Source organism: Rhopalosiphum padi, chromosome 2, assembly GCF_020882245.1.
Source record: "Rhopalosiphum padi isolate XX-2018 chromosome 2, ASM2088224v1, whole genome shotgun sequence".
Taxonomy (NCBI): Eukaryota; Metazoa; Arthropoda; class Insecta; order Hemiptera; family Aphididae; genus Rhopalosiphum; species Rhopalosiphum padi.
The window spans coordinates 70657920-70677750 of NC_083598.1; the positions used below are offsets into that span (position 1 = coordinate 70657920).

General features: G+C 28.6%; 1 protein-coding gene across 1 annotated transcript in view; it reads left to right on the forward strand.

Moving 5' to 3' along the window:
* LOC132922208 (transient receptor potential cation channel subfamily V member 5) overlaps positions 1-19831 on the forward strand; it is a 47684-nt gene that overhangs the window by 18783 nt on the left and 9070 nt on the right. The window contains 8 exon segments of the mRNA XM_060985611.1: positions 2246-2396; positions 3912-4015; positions 4236-4318; positions 9134-9605; positions 12676-12855; positions 15904-16055; positions 16754-16863; positions 17954-18135. Of these exon segments, the coding sequence (XP_060841594.1) occupies positions 2246-2396; positions 3912-4015; positions 4236-4318; positions 9134-9605; positions 12676-12855; positions 15904-16055; positions 16754-16863; positions 17954-18135 (1434 nt within the window).

Sequence of the window (19831 nt, forward strand, 5' to 3'; positions counted from 1 at the left end):
TTGTTTTATTTTCTCACCAAACAAATCTCACAAAACCACAATAAAACATAATATTAATACTAATATATATTTCTACATTATCATTCTTATCTACGTATGTACAATAAAAACGATATACATATACATATTTAAATAAATTCAAAAACTCTGTATTTTAAGTTCAAGGCAATTTTCACATATGAGCCATAACCTATATATTATTATTCATTTCTATTAGATTTGTCTACAAGCAATTAATTTGAACAAAAAATTATAATAATCTATATATAATATATAAATGCAAATGTATGTCTGTTTGTCCTTTATGCATTCCTACATCATATTCATCCGATCGCCATGAAACTTTGGGAAGTTATTAAGTATACCTACTAATGAGTGGTGTGCGAAATGGGAAAGCTAATTGTTAGTAATTTGAAATAGATGATACACCTAACTTATAATAACCTATTCTAACCAATGTGTGTGTGTGGCTAAAAACAATATAAAAAATCGATTAAAAACAATGAAAATTAACTAACAAGAGAGAAGGATCTGACTACGGAGATCACAGTCTACCAGTGACGTCTTTAATTAACCTAACCTTTATTTTATTTTATGAAAAAAACCGTATATCTAAAATGTATACTAGTTAATACTACATCTAGTGTGTCTGATTAGTAATCGAGAAGTTTTTATTTTTAGAATAAAAAAAAATTAGCTTTTTTTTTTTATGACATCGTTTGTAATGCACTAAACGAGTGGGTGTATACGATATGTGATCCAACAATATCTTAGCACGGTGTAAAGTCATTTTCTTTCGTTCATCAAGCATTGATGACACAATAATGCATCAAGTATATTATATCTATACAACATGCCTTACCATCGCCCGCAACGTGTGAAAAATATTAGCCGCCGAGAAAAACGGGATGTAATGGATATAATGTAAAAATCGCGAGAAAAAAAATATAACACAAAATTCCTACACGGCGGAGACGGGTCCAAGACGGGACGTGCCAGTATTTTCGATATATTATTTTGTATAGTACATCGAAAGTAGGAGCTCTGACAGCGATATAGCAGTGGTAAGGAGTGGAGAAATTTCAAAAAATGGCGATCACACTTCACACGCATACTATCGTGATGATAATAATGTGATATATTAAATAATAAATACATTTCAGTCGCGGCATCCGTTATTTACTGCAAGGAATTACCAGAAGGGACACTTTTAGACACTCGAGTTTTACACGGATCCTTAATGAGTGGCAGATTTTCTACACCTGCTGGCAAACTGGTGCTGTCGTTATAAAGATAGTTCTCATTTTTTTTACTTTTTAGCGGATCAAAAAAAAAAAATACATACTAAATATATGCATACATTTATATAATGATATTCTTAAAGTCGGTTTCATTAGAAAAAGAAAACTATTTCGATTATTGGGTATTCTCGGATTTATAGATTTGTTAGAATATATTTTATTTTTTAGATAGTGTCTCTTTCTCTGGTTATTATTATCTACGTTGTTTTTCGTTATTTCGATGTATTTACCTATGCTGCTATAATGTTGCCGTGATTTGATCGTCACACGATCGGTGTTTAGTGTCATTAAAGTTATTTTTTTCTCTTAGTCTTACATGCAGGCTATTGGGTCCATTTGTACACTTCCACCAAATTTCACATCTATTCCAGTCTAATAGATTATCCATTCTCATTGACTCATCGATATTTCTGATATATATATATATACTGTTAAAGAGGTCTTTTTTTAATCGCTTATTTCGTCTCTTATATTTCCCAGTTAATTTCACACAATCTAGTGAATTTTTTACAAAACTTTTCATTCGGAGACAATATTTAATATTTATAATTATTAATAACTCAGTAGTAAATCTTTGCACTCATTTTACTCGAAATAATAGGAGTCTACTTTTAGGGCTGTCTTGTTCGCCACATATAGTATATTATAGTTTTATTTTATATATCTCCTAATATTATGATATGATATCATTGATGTAATCTGCGAGCGAGTGCAAACACATCATTGTTACCTTTTTGCTCAAATTCGTTATTTGCTGATCTATTATCTTTAATTGCCTTTTCATGAGCCAGGTTAAAGCACAAAGTAGACAATATATCTCCCTACTTTAGTCCAAATATTACGATTGCTATAAGTCCTAAAAAATATTATTATAAATCATAACTGACCAAAAAATGAAATTACATGATAATAATATTATATGCATGCACGTGTGTTTCCGGCAGTCGACGTTCGACATGGCCTACGAGATCGGGGCGGAGCTCAACATTAGGAACGTGCAAAATTTGACGCCACTCACGCTGGCCGCAAAACTGGCTCGGATCCAAATGTTCTTTCACATACTCAAAATCGAACGGGAAATTTATTGGCAGATCGGTAAACGAACTATAATCGCTTACATGAACCACAGCACCCATGTATTACACCACACAAATATATATTTATCTATATAATATACACATATACACGCGTAGTTAAATAATAACGTTTATATACTCGGGTAGTGTATAATATATACGTTATAATATATTCTATATAAAACACATATATTTTTCAGAAATACATGAGTATATACTTGGTGATATAGAAAACTCTGGCTTAGCTCCATGAACACATATTATTATATAGTAGGTGCACATTCACCATACACTATAGAAGATGAGAATTTTTGCAAAATTACTGAAAAATCACGTTTGGTTTTTATCGAATTATTTATTTTTTCAATTTCAATTTAAATGATGACAAAGCTCTAGATTATGATAGTTTAATGACCATCCATATATAAATATTTTATTCTATTTAAACTTGGTATTATAGTAGACGTAATCCTAAAGTAGTATATATTCATAAGTAACTAGTTATCCTAAGTTTTATCATATTATATGGATTTTGACATAATCAGTAATTTTGGTTATTTTTTTCGTAATTAATTCAAAATATAACAATTTCAGACTAAAAATGATTACTTACTAATTTTCGAAAAATAAAAATCATTTTTTGGGATGTTAATTTTATAAAAATAATATTATTAATCTACTTCCCAAATAAGTGAAGCAAGACGGATTTCAGAACTACTACAGGTCTAGCACTATATTATTATTTTCTTCCATTTCATTATTTACAATATCGTGTAACCTGGCGCACTATATAGGCAAAATAGGTACATTTCTGCATAGAATATTATTTTTGAAACGTCTAATATTGTTTTATGAGTATAGTAACATAATAATATTATATTTTAATTTCACTTTTCTTTGTTTTGAAATATTTAAGCTATACTGGTTTGAAATTATCAAAACTCATAAGAAATTAGTCAAGTAATACTCGGAAATTCGCGATCTGAAGTATATTCTTCTGACTGGCTGATTGAAGTTATGGAAAACCATCTTTTTAGAATATATTTACATTTATTATTGTTCATTTGTATTCAATTTTATGATCATAAAATGAGAAGCCATATGTATACACCTATTAAAAATTTATAATAACATTTTATCAGTCCAAAATACGAAAATATTAAATATTATTCAATTTGATTAGAAATTCATACTTCCCCTAATAATATCATTTTTTAAATACGACCAATTAAATTACTCACATATAAAGTTTAAATATTTTATTTATGATATATTGTGGCACGTAAAAATTTTAAAACAAATAAGTCCTCAAGTATGTAAACGACATATTATGTTTTAAATAACGTCCAGTCTTTTATTATTACTATGCTGCAGGACGCAGGAGAATACTGTCAACCGCCAACATGTGATTAGGACTGTTGAACTTGAATATATAATACTTAAACTTACATAAATTATTTGTGTATTTGATTATTTTATACTTCCTTGTGGTTTTCCGGCAATGAGGTAATACAACGGTGTATATTATGTTTAGGCAGTATAACTTGTGCCGCGTATCCCCTGACCCAAATCGACACTATCGACAACGACACGGGGCAGATCAGCAGAAATTCGGCACTCAACTTGGTCGTATTTGGCGTGAGTTGATATTATTTATTTATATCAGATAAAAATTGTTTATTAATATTAAGGCTATTAGCAGCTGATTTGACGCAGTTAGTGTTGTAATTATACATTATAATACGAAAATTATCATTTATTATATAACATTGTACAAAATAATCTAATGTCTAAATAATATTATATTTCCACCGTTAGTGGTTCATCAAACCGTTAAAGTTTCTATTGTGCTTTAAAGGAAAGTCCAGAACACTTGGAGATGATGGACGGCGTGTTGGTGGATCTGCTAAATGCTAAATGGAACGCTTTCGTGAAATTCAGGTAAGCCGCCAGTGCGAGCACCTCCTAATACCTGGTATAACATAATAAATCGTGGCCAAAAGTATTGCGGTCACGTTTCATTCGTCGTAGAACAAACAAAACGTGAATCTTGTCTACGCACTACTATTATTATTATTATTATTATTATTATGTACACTCACCTGCATTGACGTAAGGAACGGATACAAATTTAAGCAAAAGATCGATTTGAAAACCTAGTAAAATGTCATTTACTTTAGCGCGACGTTCGTGTTCTTGTAAGCACACTATGCGATGCATATTACAATTTTAGATATTATAAATATACATATATAACACTGTAAAACACGCATGTGTGTGTGTAAGTGTGTGTTACGAAGATGTAGGTTCGAAACCATATTCTCAAATGAACGCACACTACAGGGTTAAAAACGTCCAAACTGCGACAAATGTGGCCCAAATAATACCAGTTTTGAACCAATGTTTCATAAATAACATAAAAATATATATTTATTACGATATAAAATGATATAATATAATTGTGCAACCATGGCACACATTGCATATTAGTACAAATTATATGCAACTCTGTTTTGTATTACTTATTAAAATGTATAAAATCGTAATCCGTATAATATAAATGAAGCAAATTCAAAAAATATCTTATTAATATACTTACAACGTGTAATCGATAAGAACAAACGTAAAATAAGAATTTAATAAATGTACTGCTAGGATTTCAAGTACAAATATAATAACATACAATTTTATTCGCCATTTTTTATTTTAGTACCTATTGGATTTAGTTATAATCTTATTAATAGAATTTTTAAGTATACCCAAACTTTATTTTCAAATACTTGGATTTTTATATTATTTAAGTCGTATCCTGTGGCAATAATTATAGGTTTATTATTTTCAAATGAGAAACTCAGTTTTTACATAAATTGTTAAGCAGATGGTTTTCTTAATAACAGTTTATCTAATTTAAAATTTAAGCGACTTATTTTTTCGAATTATTTGGCTTAGTGTTCTAAAACCAATGTTTCCATAATAATAGGTTATTACGGAGGCTATAAGCCTATTGATTTAATAATGTTATTATTTTATATAAATCTATTAGCATTTAATCATTTTTAAAAATGTCTAGAGAACAATTATTACCACTCTAAGTATAATATATTGCATATAATTTATATTTTATATAAAACTATAATAATTCAGCACTTAAAATCTTAATAGTACACACATTTTAATAACTTAAAAACTACTCATTTGAATTTCAAAAAAATTACCTGCTCACAATTCACATCAAAATAGAGTTGTTCTGCTTGTAAAAATAAATTTGTACTACTACAATTAATTAATGAAAAAAAAAAATGAATTTTAAATTATGTTCGTTACTCTTAAGTAATCTTAGCAATTCCAAAAACAGAATTTGAATATATTAATTATCATAAACAGTCTCGTTTCATTTTTTAAATAAAAATTAAATCGGTTTCTGAAAAATATGGAAATAATCAACTTTTCATCTGTTCAAATAATATAAACACATTTTAAATTATTAATACGAGGATTTTTGCAGTCAACCTTTTTGTTTTTAACCGCTAAAGTACCACTACGCTTTCAAAAAATATGCGTACACTACCCGTTCACACTATTATATTTTGTTTCGGTGAATTTTTATCAATCGATCTAACGCTGTCTCTTCTTGCACGCTTTATATAATATATATCGTACGTGTATATATGTGTATAAGTTAACATGGTAATGTAGTCATTATAGCATAAACGTTTTCTCGCTGCCATCCCTTCGGCCGCCTCGAAAATTTCATTAAAGTTCCAGACCAGAACTTGTGAGTTTGGTTTCTTTTTTATTTCCGGTTCTTTAAAACTATGCACATTCGAGTGGTAAATGTAGGAACGTGCTCACCATTCCGACCGAACTGACCAACTCGCGATTCACCGAGGGCGGCATTTGATTACAACCGCGGCATACGCATCATATAATATAATATGCACGGCGCTCCGAACCGCGGTATACGCTTATTTTATTCAAACACAAAGCTGATTGCACGTCCGCGTTCAAATGATACGATTACCAAACGCGGTACATCAAATATATACCTATAGTAATGTACGCGTATAGACCGTGTTATTGTATAATACATAGTTGACGACGCGGTCGATCGCTAATAACTTTCAAATATTATTATATTATAATTCGCGTTCGTCTCTGCACGCGCGTGCATGATAATATAATACAGATTGATCAACGTTCATTACAATTGTTTTCATAATAGCTATACGCATTCAAATGTAAAGACAAAGATGATATTTTGCCGAGCCTGAAGACGGGAGGTGATAATAATATGAGTAATAGTCGCTCCAATACAAATTTCTCGTACGTAATCGATATCATAATAAAATATGTGATATCCATTTATACTCGAGCATCATCGCGGCCGCTATATTATCTAGCTATCGCGCGTCGACCTGTCATTGAAAAAACTACATTTATTTAACCGCTTCGTTTTCTAAGAAAAAATTTCGGTCACGAGACCCGCACTAATATTATAAGGTAGGTAGTGTATAGTTACTAGGTAGGTACATATTGTACGCAGGTATACATAATACATAATACGCATGCACTCGTGCACGTCTTCGTATTGTTCGTTCCGATCGCGTGTCGTCGTCGCAACAGACGTGTCCCGTGAGCCATATAAATCAATGAAAATAATAAGATAACAAAAAAAAAAAAAATGTGAAATATAAAATATTCAAAGTTTGTCCGCAGTATAGCCTCGGAACCATGTTGTTCGCACACTCACACCTCCCCCCACCATCCATTCATACACATAAACACACACGCACACACTACCTCATTCACAGCGGCTATATATACAGGAATTTCGATACGTTCGAGCAAATAGTGTCTCGTATATTATATATTACTTAGTATATAGATTATAATATTGTACGCAGATGTACGCGGTTTAATGTAGTGCGTTGAGTGTATATTGTATATAGTTTATCTGTAAATTGTTATTAAAAATGTTATAGAATGACAGTGCGACAATTGCACGGGATTAACGAAAATAAATAAATCACTTGTGTATAGTCGTCTACGAACGATGAGGCGATGAGGCATGTTTGTGATGATGCACACATATGTAATATTAATATTATAGATTATTATATTATTATTATTATTATTATTATTATTATTTACGTTTGCGTGTTGCGCGTTCAAATAGGAAGTGATATTACGAGACAAATCGTATTTTAACGGTTTAACTAAATTCGTATGACCTAACCCGAATACTGATTAGAAGACCACAGGGCGCGCATCCGAATTGATTGCTAAATCCGAATTCACAGCAGGGTCTTTGTTTCGTTTACTCTGCGAGCACTATTTAGATTTAGTTCCCTCTTAATGATTAAGTTTTTTATTAGTTGTCTAAATATTTTGAAATTGTCAAGTACTGAAAATAATAATATACATAATGGTGAATAGTTTCAAGTCTATATAAGAATAAAACTATTAAATTTAAAACAAAATAATTAAAAACACTGGCGAAAAAAAACACTGTTTTTGTTTAAACGATCAATCTTGTTAAAAATTGAACTACAAATGTCTACAAAATAAATTAATCCTTTTATATATTTAAGGTATTTTTAATTCCTGGAAAAAAACTTAAGTGGGATCCATATTGTAACATATTCAAGTTTCTGACTAGGAAACAAAAATACAAAATATAATCAACCATTAAAAAATAAATTAAATTTCCTTAAAGCTATATTAGTGTAAATATTTTGAAATGTGATCGTGCATAGAAAATTATAATTTAAGTAATAGTAAAATGTTTGATCTAAGTTTATTAATATATTTTTAATTATAACAAAATAATAAATATTTTTATTTTTTTACCGAAATCGAATTCTATATTAAATTTATAGCCCTTACGCAATAAAATTAAAACCACCTAGTTTTTAGCAACAAAATATTTTATATAGCTTTCATTATTTAAAAAAAAAATAACATCAAATTTGTGACGATAGAATTCAAAATTGCTTAACTATTTTATGAATAAATTATGATAAATCTTGTATTACCACTTTAAGATTTATGACTTAGAAACAAAAATGTTAACAATATATAAATAAAAATTCAAAATATCTAAAAATAGCTCAAAATGAGTCCATATTTTTCAAAACATTATGTCTTCAAAATTCTTATATAAATATTTGATAAACATTTTTCTCAGTTATTTAACTCCTTCCCTTATTTTTCTTGATAAATTAACTATAACATTTTTTACCAGAAACTGTTGTCTAAGTTAAAGATTTTAACTTCTCCGAAGGAGATGAAATCACAAACTCTCACGTAATCTAAAATAATTTTAGTTTACTGTTCACTGAACATTTGATCCTAAACGAGGCTCTAATGGAGTGATCGAATTCAGGAAAAATGTCAGTTCTATTGTAATGGTAGTATCAAAATATTGATAAAGGGTAATTTTTTTACCAAAATGTATTTATCATCCATCATCGCCTATAAGACCCTCAGGCCATAGTTTCTATCGCGGTTAGGTTTAATATTACAACAATATATTATACTCATAACCACGAAAGTTGGCAACCTCTATATAATAGTAAGCAAATTACTTGTGCAAGATAAATATTACTGTAGTTATATAAGAAAAGTTATGAAAATAAATAGCTTATGCGCGAGAAATAATAGGTAATTATATAACTACTGTATTTTGCTACCGATTTAAAATGTTTGTCAGACGTAACTAGACGAATTCAAGTTGAAATGCATATATTCGTTTAGGTTCTATAGGCAGTTCATCTTGTTCGCGTTTTACTTTTCCATATCCATGGTGTGCTTCGTGCTGCGTCCCGGACCACCACCTACTGGTCTTAAGCCGCCACTAATAAACTACACGTCCACATCGACCACGGTGGCCACCACGCCGTTAGACTTCATGGACAACGAGTCGATGTTGCCCGACAACGTCATATACGACGAGTTGATGATTGCTGGCGGCGTTCCGATCGAACTCGACACGGTGATAACCACAGAAATCATGACAACAAATACAGCCACAGACACAGCCATCAACGATAGCGGTATCGAGACGCCACTGATCTACGAAGACGGTGGTGGTGGTGGTGGTAGTAGAGGTGATGGCACCGTAAGCTTGCATGGTAAGAGTTCGGGTTCGGACAGAGGCAAACACAGGAGCACGTGGAATCCGGCCAACCATACGTTCAAGACCAACTACACATACAACTACAACAAAGTAGGTGGCGCACGTACGACACACCATATTATTATAATAATGCACATTGCGATAAGTCATGATAACGTCGCTTGACACGTCGGAATGTATAGAATAATATTACATGCGGGTAGATATGGGTATAATATATGCACATTTTGACGATACAAATATCCACCCTCTTGCCGGCGTAAGGGATATTTCTCCCCCGAGAAATTATGTAGCACAGAGATGATGGGTTTTAGAATTGGAATAATATAGATTTCAAAATCTCGTAGAAAAGTTTCCATCATTATGTATGTATAATTTTTTTGTAAGAAATTTCGTTTATTAACGTAACAATGCAGTTTATATACCTACTATCGTCATTCAACTTTACAATATACTAGATTTTCGTTTTAACCTTTTAAAACTTCACAACGTATAAGGATAAAAGGTTAAAAACGTTGTACACACAAGTACCGGTAAGTGATACGATTAACGCGGGTTAAGTGAAGATTTCGATAAAATCAACATTTCAAGCTTTCTATAATAGCATGCAGAAATACCTATACACAATATCTATATATTTTAATATTAATATTATCTATGATAATTGATCAATTTAATATTTATGATTTCATCAATTAAAATGCTATTTTTCTGAACAATTCTTAGAATAAAATTTTACTATTATAGTATAGGTAGTATATTTTTAACAGGAGTGTATAGTGTATACTGTATGTATAATTGTTTCTTTTACAAAGGAATTATGCTATACCTAGGTACCGAAGGGTTAAATTTCCAGGGAATAAATATCCTGGATAAACAACCATATAGTTATAATAATATTATATAAAATTATTGAAATATAATACATTAACTTCACATACAAGCGTAGGTATTTCACAATTATTTCGATTTAGATATAGGTATTATATTAATGGCAAACTAAGAAATTCAAGTATAACTGCACTTTGAGTAGCTGAGCATACGAACTGAGTCGTCGATAAAAGCTTGTAGAATTAATTGAGTGTCCCGGGTATCTTAAATAAGTATAAGTACCTACTAAATGATTTGTGTAAAATTTAAAATATAATACTAATTGAGTTATAATAAAGTACAGACCCCCGTTTAACTTTAAAAAAAACTTTATCCTTTCAATTTATACAAACTTAAAACTATAACAAAAATAATACATGTATGATTTAAGATGTTTTTTTTTTAAATTTCTTTATATTAATTTTAAAATATTTAATTAATTTCATAAATGTGTGTAATATAGTGTATTAATAATACTTATTAAGCTTTAACTATTGATTATAAAATCAAGTAGTCTATTCTATAATTAATGCTTAAACTAATAAAATATTAAATATAATGTCTTTTATTGGTAAGAACATCAACAATAAGTTTTTTTTATGTATTTAAATCTTGATATTTATTTTGTTTAATACATTTTTTTCTATAACTTCGTTTTTTTTAATTATATGATTTCTTTCGGTTAGATTCTATTAACGTACATTGCAATGTGTTAAACAGTGATAATATTTCTATTTCAATTAGAACTATATAATACATTCACAATATAACACGTATAAAATAAAAATAACTACGTAGCTACTCAAATCATACATAAAAGTGCGAGAACACAATTAATTTATTTTCCGTTTCCCAATCGCGAACTCAATTGACTTATTTTTATTTTATACCAGGAAACATTTAGTATATAATTGTTTTCCCATGTTCAGGTTACGTCGATGTCAAATTGACTAGGTATCTTAAATCCACTTTTCCTGAGTTAAATATACTTTGATTAATAATTCAGTAAGCGATGTGTTATTTAACAAATTTTTAATTTTATAATAATTTCTTTTTTTATACTAATCGTATTAATAAATAATAATAACTGCAATGTTATCAGAATACTGCACTACAGTGTCGGTGTAATGACAGTAGGATTTGTTTAACCTATTTTCTCCATTGAAAATTAAGTCACTATAACGGACAAAATAAAATAAAATAAAATAGAATAAAATTAAAACGTAATACTGTTGTAAATTGAAAGTGCTGACATTTATCTCATCGAAAAGTCAAAAATATTATTATTATTGTAATAGTATTGTATTATGTTTAAGCTATTGAAATACAAAAGAGTTAGATAGTATATAACTACACTCTAAATCAATATTTTTATATTTATCCGTTATAACATTTTTGTTATTACAGTTTAGAAAAAAAAAGTGATTTTGTTTGTACAGTGACTTAGCTGCAGTTACTTTATATTGTCTGTACTATTTACTTTTTATCATAACATATTAAAACAATATAAAAACAAACAATTTAGAAAAGCTTATATAATCTATGTAAGATAAAATCCAATTTTCTACTTGTGTATTGAAGTTTTAATTGAACTAAAATCAGATTTATTAGAATTATTTCATAAGAACTCGAATCGTTTAGACTAAAGTTTAATAAATTATGCTAACTTCGGGAAAGTGTATATTTATACTTGTATACTAAATGTTTAAAATTCAAATAGTTAGTAACGTAATATTTCTAGTTATTATAAGGATAAAAATATATGAAAAACGTGATATATTGTAAAATAAAAATTATTAATTAAGTATTTTACTTTTAAGTTAAATTTTTAATATTTCGGTTACTATTGTTTAATCTAATATAAATTAATATTAAAAAATTATATAACAGAGAAATAATAGTTTTTAAAATATATAATATGTATATTATAAAATATACTTTACATAGCACAAACGAATACCTAATTCACGAAAAAATTATGATAAGTATATTTTTTTCTTGATACATTTTTAGTTGGAAACCATTTCATAAAATTTGTCTTACATAGCATTATTCTCGTAAATATTTTACTACAGTTGCAGTGTATTATTTCCATTGCAAATTAAACATTTAATTTTAAAATATCCAATTATTATAATATTATTATTTAATCATCAACAGTTTTAAACACATTGAATTAACAATAATAGTGTCATAGTCATAACATTTATTTAGAATCGCTCAAATGTTTCATTTGATAGAAATTAATTTATTATAAATGTATATTGACTTATACTTATGTTGTTAACAGTCGAAAAAATTTTGGTGGAACAAAAGACAAAAGGTGTGCAGACTAATGGCTGTACACTCAACGGACGATTTAATCAGAATGGGATCGGAAGTGGCAATGTTTGTGGGAGCCTTCCTCTATCTACTGGCTGCCGTCAGGGAAGCTGGATTTTTGGGCACACAGATGTTCATTGAAAACTTGGTCAGTAATCAGAATTATTTAAGCCTATATAGTCATCTTAATGCTTAATAAATACTTCTTAAGCTTGGGCCCACATTTCAAATATAATCCTACTTACACCGGTGGTGATTAAAAATATATCAGCAATGATAAGTCAAATCTCTTGTGACTGAATTTTAAAAAAAAATTTCATATTTATTTATATCAAATGTACATTAATTACATTCAATATTTATTTTATATCTAAACGGAGTAAAATAGTAAATATACAGCTGACAAATACGTAAAAATATGGTATATTATTATACAAAATCTAGTCATATTATTCTCTCACCACGCTTGTAAGAAAAAAAAGAACAATTTTTATCATGCGTGTTTATATTACAGAAAATACTGTACTTCCCATTAAACAAAATTAAAATAATTTTTTTTCAATTATATTAATTTAAATGTTATTAAAAACAAAAATACATTTACTTAGTAGTTACTCATAAGTCATAAGGACTCGATTTTGGAAGGCAAAGAAGAGTTATAGGTAGTCTAAGTCCACTCCTCTAAACTCTACTAAGTCTACAAATACTAATAACTAAGCTCATACACAATTTTCACAAACTTTCTACTTTTCGAATTACAAAAACACGCACTATGGAAACGTATCCAATCCAACTGCGATGGGTACACATCCAATTCCGTGAAAGTCGAGCAAATGACTCCTAATCTAACCTAATTGAAATACCCCAGCTCTCAATTCGCCGAAATCTAATACGAAAATAAAACGTAATAATGAAAATTATAACAGCCAACAGGGTTTTACGATTTTTCATGAATGTTACATTTAAAATTTATTAAACTTTTGAGACCTACTGCACAGTAAAAATGTATATTAAAAAAAAACTACATATTTCACTAGAAAAATTATAATTTTATTTTTATGAACGAAGGAACTCAAAAGGCGATAATGCGTACTATTATTTTAAAGAATACTTGATTTAAGGACAACTAACAATAATAAACAAGTAATAATTTGAATATTGTTAAGGTATTAAATTGAAATGGCATAATATATACTGCAGTTGAATTGGTAATAATAAAATCACCGTACTAAACTACTAAAAAAAAAAGTAAAAGCGAGTAATGGGTTTAAAAACCACTCAATATCGAGGGTCTTTAAATAAATAAAATAAAATTATAAGATCGCGTTAACTTGCTTAGCATAATAAGCACATTCCCTTGACCTGATATTACGAGCGTTGTCACGAGAGTAATACCTGTATTATATGCCAGTATAATACCTATACCTGCTGTTATTGCTATACATATTCGCGTGGTGCCACGGTGGCGTCAAGAGAACAATAACAATATGCAAAACTGTGAAATCGATCGAAACTGATTAAAATATTATACCAATATGGTCGTTATATACTTCAAAAGTTTCACGCTATAAGTTAAAAGTAATTTTACATAAATTACCTCGACAATATTTTGATGAATAAGATTTATTATTATTTATTTTAAATAAGTATTTGGTATCCACATCTACTACAAAAATACAATTGATACATCTCCTATTTTTTTCCTTTGTTATATAAATGAAAAAAAAATCTCGTCGTAGTACTAATAGTGAGGATGGTGCAGATGATTTAAATATTTACGCACAACAATTCAAAAACCAGAAAATACTGGTAAGACTTAAGTTTTATGGATTTTAATTTTGAAAATACAAATTTAAAATCTTCAACAACTCTACTAAATAATAACTAAAGCATTTTTCGTCGTTATTATTGCAACTCTTATTTGAAATTTCGTAGAATTTATGGTTCATTCGTATACACTCCACTAGACTGATATGTAGATAATTTCACATACACTATTATTTATAAATGAAAGTGTTACAGGCCTAAATCCTCTTTTAATAATAACCTATAAGACTATAAAGATTAACATTACATATAATACAAGGCTGTGAATTTAATGCACTTAAAAAATATTAAATATGCATGCATATATGCACTAAAAACTGACAAAATATGCTTAAAAATATGCTATACAAATTCTTAAAATATGCTAAAAAAACTATTAAAATTTAAGTTTTATCTTATTTTTTTTATTAACTTTAGTTAAAAAAAAAATCGTTAAAACATGCATTTATATGCCCTAACCCATGAAATATGCAAAAATATGTAAAATAAGATTTGGTGTTTGCACTAAAAATAAGTCAAAACAAATTTTGGCTGAATCCATTTTATTATACGGTGTAGCAAAAAAAACATGCAAATGCATTAAATTCACAGCCTTGCGATATAAACAACCAATAAATTCATTGATATTAACACGATCTTCTGTTAATATTTATGGTAATAAAAATAATTTTCTTACTTTCAATAGTATTATCATTTATCATTTTACAGTTTTACTATCTCTAAGGATTTAATAAAATTGTTGAAGTGTAAAAAAATTACAAACTTTTAACAGTTAACTTTAAGTTCCTTTGATAAAAACTTTACCTAACAATATTATTTTCGTATAATATTATTAAGTAATTCATTCACCTCTATAAAGTTAATATTTTTAAGAAATTCAACTAAACCAGTTGAAGTAAAAATGTAATTGACTTGATATAACAATTTTTTATTGTTAATTTAATTTAATTTAATTTAATTGTTTATTGATTAGTATAACACATATTATTTATCTAAATACGTATGACATAATAAATATCATTATTTAAATAAGAAGGTAACATATATAAACATATTATACAATCCAGCGTGTTTGAGTAAAAATAACTTAATATTGTTAAAAAAAAAAAAAAACCAATAACATTAAGTTAATATTGATAAAAAAAAAACAGTAACATTAAGTTAATATTGATTATTAATATTGATGTACAATTAAATTACACATACTCATTGCGTAATTTAAGTTATAAAAATCAAAAATCGTTTTTTATTATAGAGAGTTTATTAAAACAACAATTTAACAAACACTGAAATATGATTTTATTATTAATATCTAAAAAAAAAATACTATTAAAAATACTTTTTGACATAAATTGGTGCATCCACGCAGGCCATAGCACCAGCAAGAGTGATGTTTCTATTCTCGTGCCTGCTCATGATGACCATACCACCGCTGAGACTGACGTGCTATGACAAAGCCGAAGACATAATAGCCGTAATCATCATGTTGACCACTTGTCCATACTTTTTGTTCTTCTGCAGGTACAAATTCATATATTATTAGCTTATTATTTATAAGAAGGGAGCAGATTTACATGAAAAATCTATTTATTTTTTTCAAATACAATAAAAGTATATAGAAACATCTAAGTTAGTAAAAAAACCACGTTTAATTCTAAAAACATTTGTTTTTGTATGATCAGCTTCATACTTTTGATAGTCAGGGTCGACTACAGAATATTGCATGTATAAATGATCTTATAATATTGTTTTGCTCAACTCTCACAAATTTAATCATAAATTAACAAATTTTTGAGTTCATCCCATTGAGTAATCTAAAAAACTAGATTTTAAAATTGTTCTATAAATAAGTAATTTATGTATAAATGGTGTGTGCTACATTATATTATGATATGAAATTTTGTACTCGATGGACAACAAAATTCTATTCTAATATTTGAATCTTTTACTAAACTATTATTTCATAAATTTAAACACTATAGTACCTATCTCATACTCTCTCTCAAAGTCACATAATTTATGACATACAAATCTGCTCCCTGAATATTTAAGGTTTAACACGTATTACAGGCACATGCATACATGCACATTGCACACGCGTGATAAGGCATAATTTATTATCATGCTTACGGTGATCAATGGCCAATATTTTTATTTATAATACCTAATAATAGTAATAAGTGAGTATGGTACATTTAACGCACGTTGCTCACCGGCAGGGGTTTCAAAACTGTCGGGCCGTTCGTGGTGATGATCTATAGGATGGTCATGGGAGACTTGCTGAGGTTCGTTTCCATTTACATGGTGTTCGTGATGGGGTTCTCGCAAGGTGAGAATATTATCATTAGTAAAATGTACGCGTAGGTACATATCTAAACGATGACACAGCGGGTTGTCGTTATTATAATTTATAAGCGTTTCGGCTGCAATAGCGCAGCGAGGGAAGTGTTGTAAAATAACACCCCCCTACCTACCCCCTAACAGTGGCCCTGTTTATTTATTAAAAGTATATTGTACATAATAAAATACAGTCATTAATTAATATAAATACATTTTAAAATATAAATATTAGTATTGACAAACATTATAGATGGTATATTTTATTTGGTCCGTTATAACTATTGGGGTCATTATTTTCATAACACCTCCCTTGAAAATTCCTGACTACACACTTGTTTCAGAGCCATCTCACATATATGCCTAATTATTTCATATATAGTTTATAGCGTATAAGCTGGTTGAATATAACTGGACCCTGACTACCCTTGCCTCGTTCCCACCTCAAGTTAATATCTATTTTAATTCCGGAGGGTACATAATACTGATCGAAAAAAAATCGTCAAGGGTTTTATAGTCAATCACACAGTCATGTTATAATATTATAATCTAAAAATCGAACAATATATTATATAGATATCTATGTATAAATCATAAAACTATAAACAGTTTTTGAATTAATTGTTGAAACAGTTGTGTAAATTAAAACATGCATAATCATAAATATATAATATACTGACCTAGCAAAAAATTGGTCCAAAATATTGTTCTAATGTCTAATCATGCATCATTTTATGCCTTTTATGTATTATGTTCATCTACAAACCCTAGATAAATATTATAGCCACTCCTATAGCTGAACGATTTCCACAGTAATTATTCTGAAATTAGTATAAAATATATTAAAAAAAAATTACCACCAACACATAAACAATATTATATTACCATATTTTAAAAAATCTGATTTACTCGTCGTTGTGCACAAACATGACAAGATCCTTTAAAAAAAAAAAAAGTACGCGAAAAGATCACGTTTTAGGAATAAGATGTGCTCAAACAAAGTGCATCCCCAATCAATTGGATCGGAAAACGAAGACTTAAAATGTGAGACTATATACTTGCAAAAACATTTGATTCCGCAGCTTATTATGTGATTTTCCTGTCTTACGACAACCCGCTTACGCCTGAGGGCATTGATGACTCTGTTCTGAACCCAATGCCGACACCGACTGAGTCAATCATGGCGATGTTTCTGATGTCCGTCAATACATTCACAGACTACTACACGGCGTTCGACAAGACTAGTCACACGTTGGTCGCAAAGGTACGTTACGTAGTTTTGGATTTTTTTTTCTTGATTCCTTTAAATGTGTTTAACTTTATTTACTTATAACTATTACAATAATAAATATCACATATCTACATAGTATACATTCAGAATAAAAACGTAATAATTTATTTGATTTTTCCATTTGGACGATTACGCTGTTAACCATCGTCTGGGTTAATTTATCCGTAAATTATAAAGATTTTGAGGTCACAATTATTTTATTATGATATTGAGAACAACTTATAGAACACTTATATGTATGCTTAGTTTAAAATCGAACCTATAACCACTAATCCTATGTAATATTTAGATTAGAAAACCACAAATATAAAGATTGAAATTTAAAGCTTATAGGAAAATATAGTGGTTTCACAACAACGTTAAAAATGAAAAAATAGGAGCAATATTTTAAAATTTTACATTTAGATCCTGAATTTTTTGAATTTATGAATTAAAAATATTAAAAGAATCGCTCGTAAAAACATAATTAGCGATATTTTAATGAATGATGATCATTTAAATGTGTGTAACTACATTTACTTTATATAATTTAATAGTAAAATAGCATGAAAGGTGGGGAGTGTATTTTTTAATTATTATTCGATAAATTTTAATTTTTTAGACATGGCCCAACACCATGAGTTCATCAGTCTGTGTATGTACGCAGTAGTGTGGACATTTTTTTTTAACCATCTTTCTTTCCTTTTCAAAAATCGTATGCATCTACTACCTAGATATATTATCATATAATATACAGACGTGATTTGTACAAAAAAAAGACAAAAACAGAAGAAAAATTACTTTTCGACGCCATCGCGACCGCGGTGTGCATGTATAAGCAACAAGAATCGCAATACATATAATATATAAGCACGCACGCACGCACGCAAACAGCATATAATACAGTCTAACGCATAACAATAAAAAATGAGTATTGCTGTACGGCCTGTACAGAAATATATATATTATGTATGTGTTTTTATTTTTTGTGATTATACGCGCGCGTGACATTGCGTATACGTAAAACGACTGACTTATGTTATACGCACATACAGTGTGATCCATTTAGATCATTAAATAATTTTTCTTGGCTATGCACTCGTTTTTTTACGTTGACATTTTTCGAATTTTATAAGACCGTGGCATTTCTGTGACCATGAAGTTGTCTTCCCAACTTTGTCCGACCGTTTTAAAGATGTACCAATATTTTACAAAACAATTGCAAATAATTGCAAATTTTTTAAGATTTGGCATATTTTTTGAATAAGGTCCGGAAGCCAACTTTACAGCTATGCTATTTTCATAATTTCAACTTTGAAGTTTGAAATACAATTTATTATTTTTATTTATAAAAGTCTATTTTAACTTTTTTTCATAAATTCCTATACTTTTCAATTTCTACAGTCACTTAGGTGTTTTACTATTTTTTTTATAATAATCTATACTTTTATGTTTCTTCATAGCTAAAGGCAGAAAACTTACATTTAATTTTTAATGTACCCATACTAATATTTGAAATTTAATAAATATACTATATATATAGTAGTATAAAAAGTTATGGAGTAGTTTACCACAACTTTTGGACGGTATTCTAGCTTTTTTTTAAATTTGTTAATTACAAAATTAAAAGATTATTGGTAAAACTAAATTGATTAAATAATATACAATAATAGCCAATGATGTATATCAA